Below are 8358 nucleotides of genomic sequence, written 5' to 3'. Positions count from 1 at the left end.
CAGAGGTACGAGGACAGGCAAAGATCGGACTCCACACGACACACACGGATAAACACACTCCATGTTCCACTGACCAAAACTAGTAGCTGTTGAAAACGCTTTAGTTTAATTGTGAAACGAATCAGAAATTCAGTACTTGACCATCCCCGTTCTCTATAAATACTGAAAATCATTTTCCATACATACAAAATCACAAACATAATGTAACAGCGGACACACTTCGGCAGTGACACTAGTTTTGCCCCTTCAAGAAACACGAATCCATATACAATTTGAACTTGGACTCTCTCACGAAGCTTGTGTGAAGTTTGCTGCAAGTTTTTTGTGCATTTGCTCATCATGCAAGCGTAAAACACAGACAGCAAGTGTAACAACATCACAGACAATCTGATTAGTTTGAAGTAAAATTCAGCGAGAGTTTTTCCTCTTTATATACTCAACATCAATAGTTTCTAAGCTTTGGTGGAAATGCTGACCCTCTAAATGAATCATTTATGAACTTTTCAGACCCAATAAGGAATGATCAAAGACTTTGTGCACAATTTTTTTTTTAAGTAAAATAAAATAAACCCTAGACATTAATCGCTACAAGCCTTAGAACTAGAATTTAGGTCACAAAGATATTAATAAAATAAAAAATGCAAATAAAACAACTATATAAAAACTGGTAAAACATTAAGAATTGATCTGCTATTTGCCAGTCTTAAAACGTGGATATTTGTTCAATAGAGGAGAATTAATAACCAACATTAACGGAAAAAAAGTTTAAGGTTTCTTCAACCTTCAAGGGCAGAAAAATTAGAGATGCATTTCAATGTAGACACAATAAATTCACTCACACTTCAAACCGACTGCTAACAGAAGCAGGAACAAATACAAATCTAACTGACCCATCTTGACTTTAATACTTTGTTGTTCTTAATACTTTTAACCACAGAAAAACGGACACTTTCATCCCAGACGACGAGAAAGATCCAGGTCATATATCACCTCAAAAATCGAAATTGACTGCAATGCAAACATTTGTATTAAAAATCACATCGTAACAAATGCTACCCATGATGTATGCAAATTAAACTTAAATAATTCCCACATTACTGCCGTGAAAACTAGACCAATCGTGTCTCAAAGCAAAATTCTTCTGATTTTGTGGTGAAATATGACTCGGACACGCTCTTGACAGATCATGCAGTTTGAAAGTGAATTAATAATAATATTAGGAGATTATGTAACAATCATTGTACATATTGATAATCTGCAATGTTTAGAAGTCGCCGTGACTGAAGTGAAGGACGTATAGTTTACACCACAGACTAATCAAACCAGTGACCACTACTGTCCACAAACACACACACACACTGGTTTCACTCCAACTGTGGCACAACATCATTTCATAGATTTAGTAGATAGATAGTTTGTTTTGTTATTATTTTAAAACCACATTTCAGTGACGTTTTGCTAGTTGCGTTACTTACGAAGAATATCTCACAAATCTTCTAGACAAAATAAAAGCACATGAAAAGCTCCAGCAAGAAAATAAAGGGATAGTGTAGCTTGAAATGTACAGATCTCAGATCAGTTCTGCTGTTTAGCTCATGACTGCACAGCAAAAAAAAAAAAATAATAAAGAAAGTTCTTTGTATTTGTGTCTTTTACACGACAAATAGCTAAAACACTCATAAATCAATATACATTTACTTGAGAAGCAAACTGATCAAAATGAACTGAGTTTACAGGTATGGACAGATATTTTATCTTGTTTTAAAGCATAAACTCATTTCATTTTGATCATGTTCATCAGGAAAACAACACTTAATATCTTTTTTTTCCTGAAAAATCAATTGGAATTGAACAGTTTTACAGATATGGTCCAATATTTTTTCTTGTTTAAGCATAAATTTTTATCATTTTTATCGGAAAACAAGACTTAATATCTTAAATCCTTTTGCTTTGCAAGTAAATGTATCTTGATTTAATGTTTAGAAAAAAAAAAAATACAAATGAAAACAAAAATACTAAGTTACAAAATAATTTTTGCAGCGTGTAAAGGTAGTATTCATGAATCTTGTTTTAAGTGTGTGTTTCATAAAAAGAAGCGGATTACTTCTTGTGCTTTGGACGTAGATATGAAGAAACGAAGGCGAGTGTAAGTGCATAGCGTTTGACAACTGATGAAGATAAAACCCCAAGTTCTCCCCAAACCAGTTCACAACTGTAAAAAAGCAATAAAACTACATCCTCCCCAATTCTGCCAAATACACCAACTTTTTAACATCATAACCTGTGGCTTTTTCACCTCTAACCATGTCCAGTATTAACGTTTCGATACGACCGCGTTCTCCTACAGAACGAGTTCGCTGTAAACGCACGTCATGAAATCTTTATCAAGGTGACCGATCTTTCTGTTCCGTAATGTTTACATTCTGATTGGCCAGAGATCTTTGGAGATGGTTTATGAAAAAGAAATAAACCCTTAAGATGAGCTACATATTTACGCTAAAAAGGTCACTTTCTGACACATAAAATCATAATGTGTGTAAAAACCAATATAAAACTGAATGGAAATAGTTTACTCTAGGTAATAGAGATTAATCAACGTGAACTAAGATCTGATGTCAACCTTCTGTACACCAAAGAGAACATAAAACGCCGCTGCATTAGCGCTAGCAGTTAGCAACATGTGCACGAGTACATGGTGCACTATTGAACTTACATTAAAATAACGTTCGTTAACTTTGCCAGTGCATTATGGGTGATGTAGTATAAGACATGCAGGTTAAAGGTCATTAATGCAGTTCCAGATTTTCTCGACTGGTAGAAAAAAAAAAAATTACGCAAAAGTTGATTTTTAAGAAATCTGTAAAACTCATCAGTTGGCTGATGGGCACCTTGTAGCTCCGCCTTCAATAACTGGGTCGCTAAACTCCGCCCACTTAATAACGTTTAGAGTTTTGCGCATTTCGTAATATTCATTGGTGCTTTTTTTCCCGCAAGAAGTGAGACAAAAACATGTTAAAAAACGGCCATGGTAACGTTAGTTTCAACCAAAATTCCCTCGTTGCTAAAGCTGCTCTCATATTAATTTATTAAAATTTTACTTGTGTAACACTAACTGTAACTTTATCGGTGACTACAGTTACCATGGTGGATTTTAGCGCGGGTTAGACTGCATTGATTGGTGGTTGAGGGAAGCCATTGATAAAGAGATCAGTGATGTCAAGGGTTGCTGGATGTGATTGAAGCGGGTAAATAGTCAGGTTAATGGTCAACAGGAAGGAGTATTCAGATTTTGTGCTTGGCCCCCATATGTGGCACTGGGACCTTTGATAAATAAAAGTGACTAGCGCTGATAGAAGTCTATCGTACCCGTCTTCAACTCCACCAACCCACCCACCGGAGAATGTCACATGAGAGTCCTGTCTCGACTACGATTGGCCAGCGTCCCGGGAGCGGGGGTGGGGTGGGTGTGATGGGATGTGGGTCGCAGGTTGAAGAGGCGGGTTCAGTGAGTGGTCGGTCCTAGGAAGCTGGTTTGCTGTATCCGAACAATCCCACCGGGAGATACTTGACGTGAGTCGGCCACTGAGCGGCTAACTGGAAGAACTTCACGTCGTTCCACTCTCCTCCATCAATGGTGACTGAGAAAAGAGGAACACAGCTGAAGATTTAGGTTTCTGCATTACACCGTGTCCTAACTACACACGACGCGTGATAAAATGCCTCTTTTCCGTGTTAATCAGAGTGTTTTGTCCTAACCAGCCGCGACGGCGACACGCGGCGATTCGATTTTAGAAACGGTTTCTATTTTTCTGTGACGTTGCACTGGAACAAAGGGCCCTATTTTAACAATCTAAGCGCATGGTCTAAAAGCGCAGGGCACAAGTTCACTTAGAGCGTGTCCGAATTCACTTTTGCTAGTTTAACGACGGGAAAAATGGTCGGTGCTCCCGGCGCATGGTCTAAAAGGGTTGTCCCTATTCTCTTAATGAGTAATGGGTGTGTTTTGGGATTTACGTGCAATAAACCAATCAGAGACTCCCATTCCCTTTAAATGCCATTTGAGCTCGCACCAAGGCAGGTTCGCTATTTACATGACGGAATTTGATAGTGGAAAGACCGAACGCGTCTCCAGAGAGGAAACGGATCTGCTTGTGCGCGAGGTAAAAGTGCGCAAGCAGACCATCTACGGGACAAGCCGGATTCCACCATATCTTTATGTACACAATATTAATCTTTTACATTGTAAGCCTTCTATTTTAAATATTTGCCATGTTTGTGTGCTGCTGTACGTCCCAGTGTGTGTAATGAGCAGAGTGTACGCGCAGTGTGGACCCGCCTATAGGCGCACATTACTAACGCGCTCTTTAAATAACAAAAAATATATATATTTTCAGTTAAACTGCAATATTCGCAGTCTATTTCTGTTGCCTCAAAATAGCAACGTGCCAACAATGCACCTGAACAAACACCTCGTTTTTCAGACCAGCACGCCCATGGGCGCACAAATGGGCGCAAATGCATTTGCTATTTAAACAACGTGGCGCAGGACGTGAAAATGATAACTGCGTCGGGCTGATACTAGCAAAAAACACTTGCGTCACGCTTGTATTGCGCCGGGTGTAAGATAGGGCACAAAGTGTGGCAATGTTAATCTCAGGTACTGTTTATGTGCTTTATTTAATGTTAAAAGCGTTAACTTTGAATATCATTTAGTGCTCCAGCTTTGAAGCTGTAAAAGCAATAATGGATAATTCACCTCAGATCTCGAAATTAAACAAATGGAAACAAGAACGTTCAAACTGTGAACAAACAAGTCTATTCTTTGCCAAATATTGTTTTAGTAACTCATCATGTATTTTTAATAATGTTTAAATGGTGTAATAATTGTGAATTTGATTATGTAGCTACTTATCCATTTTGCGAGTGCCGTCAACATTACTCTCTGGTGCCGCGAGACTCCGCCCACACGCTGTTCTGATTGGCTGTGGGTTTTGATTGATTTTTACGCATCTCGCAGTCGCTTCACGTCTAGTGTGGACAGATTCGCTGGAATCTGATCGCATCGCGTCTGGTTAGGACACGGCGTCAGTGTTTAGTGAGTAATGAAGGTCCGGTACCTTTCAGGATGGTCTGCTGCTGTTTGGCGGAGCAGATGAGCCGGCTGATGCCCTCGATCACCTGACTCTTAGAGTCCATCTCCTTCTCTTTAGGTTTCTTCCCCAGGAAAATAGTGGGAACTGAAGGACAAGGCCAGAGTAAGACATTATAGGGAGTAACATTGATTTTTTTTTTTTACTTGCACAACTGTTCAAAGTTTGGGGTCAGTGTGATTATTATTTTTTTTTTCAAAAGGAATTCATATTTTTATTCAGCCCAGTATGTGATAAATTCATCAAAAATGACAGTAGACATTTATAATATTACAAAAGATTTCTATTTCAAATAAACGCTGTTCTTTTGAACAGTTTTCATAGGAATATTATGCAGCACAACTGTTTTCAACATTGCATCATATCAGAATGATTTCTGACGTGTGTTCCCGCGGGAAAGAGCAAACCCTCTATAAACCGAATAACAGTTGGTCAAACACTCTCGGTACTGAGCAAACATGATCTTCTGGATGCTACGAGTGGTCACCGGCTACAGTTTACCTTTCTTGTTCTTCTCTTTGGTGACCACGGTCATGGCCATAGTGTTGACGGGTGCCTGAGGCTCGCTGGCTCCCCCTCCTGGCAACCGGCTGACCTGCAGCGACCAGAAGGCACTTTTCAGTGTGTTCTTACAGCCGGTGTCCCTCCTCTCGCCCTCGCGCCGCTTCTCCGACAGGGACGCCAGCCAGTAGTCCACCTGCAGGCCGATGGCGTCCACCCCGTGAGACATGCTGGGACTCCTGACACACACACACAGAGCACAATTATTAAAGGGGTGGTATAATACAAGATGTAAAATAAGTCTCTGGTGTCCCCAGAGTGTGTATGTGAAGGTTTAGCTCAAAATACCCCACAGATCATTTTTATAAGGCGTGCTAAAATTGTCCCTTTTTGAGGGTGAGCAAAAACGCGTCGATTCGTGTGTGTTTCCCTTTAAATGCAAATGAGCTGCTGCTCCCGGCACAGAGGACGGAGCTACAACGGCTTGTGTGTTTCTTCGATTACTTCACACACACACGTACTAAATGTCAGAAACTGTTCTGCCTTTTATGTTCAAACCGGAGTCGGACAATGATGGAGAGACTCCCAAATGTGCTCGACTACAACAACTCTTCCTCTTCTCAACACTGCTTGCGTGTTGCTGGGGGCGGGGTTTATGTACATTTTTTATTATTTCCTGGTAAAATAAAGGTAAATAAAAAAATAAAAAAAATAGCTGGCTAACGATGCTTTCGGGAAACACACCCCAGATTGTTAGATTGTCTATTACATTTCTAGAAAACACTTTACAACAAGGCAAATAACATTAGCAATACATTTGTTGCAGTATTATAACACCAAGAAATGGTGGCTTTACTGGTCTGAGCTGGTTTTAAAGCTGGATTCGCTGGACTTCCAGGTGGCGGGTTCATAGACCCCCTCTGATCAGCAGAACAAACCTCAGCTTGACCACCTTTATCCTGCATGACCTGGTTTCTCCAGCAGGGATTATTACCCAGTCATTCCTGAAACCTTGTGACGGTACAAATTCCCTCAACAATCCGGAAGTGTTCCTGAACCAAACCCAATGCTAAAGTCAATTGACACTCACCCTTGCACAGCCAAGCCGCCGCCCATGGAGGGGGAGGAGGGGGGCGTGGCGATCTCTTTCAGACTGGCGGGTGACCCGTGAGAGGGCGGAGACGTGGACGGGACGGCTAAACTCACAGCCACGCCCTCTTCCAGGTCGCCTGGGGAACAGAGATGGACACGCGGGGAGATTTTGTCACACACATGAAAAGCCACACGCAGAGTTATGGAAAGCAGTCAGTGCTTTAGTGTCCATGCAAACACACACACACACACACACACACACACACACCTGCTGATGACTGGCCCGGCTCTATCAAACCCACTTTCACCACCTGTGAGACACCAACAGATCCAGACAAATAAATACAGAGACAGACAGACACACCGACAGATTAAAATAATAATAATACAAATAATAATAATAAATAAATAAATAAATAAACAAAAAAAATTATAAGAATAAGAATAATTTAATTGAATAAAATTAAATAGTAAGGTAAAAGGTAAAAGGTAAAAAATTAATTCCACAGGCAAATATTACCCCTCAAAAAAGTTAATAAAGTTAATTTAATTTATTATAATACATGCTTTCCGTGACGTTTGTGCTGTTTGCAACAAACATACAAAGCAAAAACTCAGGACAAATATACATATATTTTAATCAATCAATGCAAAATGCAATATTATAGCTAGCAAGAAATACTTACTGGTAAAAATAAATAAAATAAAATAATTCCAGGGGCAAATATTACCCCTCAAAAAAGTTAATAAAGTTTATTTAATTATTATAATACATGACAAAATATAATATATGATGATTTGTGCTGTTTGCAACAAAACTCTGAATAATTTCATTTTCATAGGACAAATATACATGTATTTTTAATTAATCAATGCAAAATGCAATATTTTGGCTAGTAAGAAATACTTATGGCTCACAAATAAAATAAAATAAAATAAAATAAAATAAAAATAAATTAAAAAGGTTAAAAAACAAGAAAAGAAAATACATTCCATTTCGTTAAATGTATAATATTGATATGATATATGATGTTTTGAGTGCCATTTGTGTTGTTTTTCAACAAATATATAAGGCAAAAACTCTATTAATGCTCGTAAGAGAAACATATGGATGACACTCAACTGCCAGAAAGTGCTTATTTGTCTTACCCCAATGAACGGAATGAACTTCTGATAGGAATCTTCATCCCTCCTGCAAGAGAAGCGATAGTTTAACTCAAAGGCTCATGGGAAATTAACCTGCGTCTACAGTATCACATCATCTCCAGGTTTAATGAAAAGTGTGTGTGAATGAGAGCGAGAGCCGTACGTTCTGTGTTTGCAGGTCAACATGGCCTCAGCGATCGGCAGCTGGTGTGTGTGAGCGGCTCCACTGATGTACTGAGTCACTCGAGACGCAACGTCCACCGCATCTACAACACACACACAGTTACAGCATACAGTCGTGTGTGTGTGTGTGTGTGTGTGTGTGTGTGTGCAAGCGGTTCCACTGATGTACTGAGTCACTCGAGACGCAACGTCCACCGCATCTACAACACACACACAGTTACAGCATACAGTCGTGTGTGTGTGTGTGTGTGTGTGTGTGTGTGTGTGTGTGAAAGCGGTTCCACTG

General features: G+C 39.6%; 1 protein-coding gene across 2 annotated transcripts in view; it reads right to left on the bottom strand.

The window, feature by feature from the left end:
- Positions 1 to 1918: 1918 nt before the first annotated feature.
- The window catches only part of pacs1 (phosphofurin acidic cluster sorting protein 1), a 54673-nt gene continuing 48233 nt past the window's right edge, over positions 1919 to 8358 (bottom strand). For both annotated transcript variants that reach the window (XM_084403624.1, XM_084403625.1), the window contains exons 18-24: positions 8053 to 8155; positions 7893 to 7935; positions 7012 to 7054; positions 6742 to 6880; positions 5652 to 5890; positions 5118 to 5237; positions 1919 to 3638 (exon numbers count right to left, since the gene is read on the bottom strand). In XM_084403624.1, coding sequence (XP_084259750.1) covers positions 3520 to 3638; positions 5118 to 5237; positions 5652 to 5890; positions 6742 to 6880; positions 7012 to 7054; positions 7893 to 7935; positions 8053 to 8155 — 806 coding nt within the window. In that variant the 3' untranslated portion in view covers positions 1919 to 3519. The remainder of the gene's footprint in view (positions 3639 to 5117; positions 5238 to 5651; positions 5891 to 6741; positions 6881 to 7011; positions 7055 to 7892; positions 7936 to 8052; positions 8156 to 8358) is intronic.

The sequence above is a fragment of the Rutilus rutilus genome (genome assembly GCF_951802725.1).
Source record: "Rutilus rutilus genome assembly, chromosome: 3".
Lineage (NCBI taxonomy): Eukaryota > Metazoa > Chordata > Actinopteri > Cypriniformes > Leuciscidae > Rutilus > Rutilus rutilus.
This window is presented reverse-complemented; position numbering and strand designations above follow the sequence as displayed.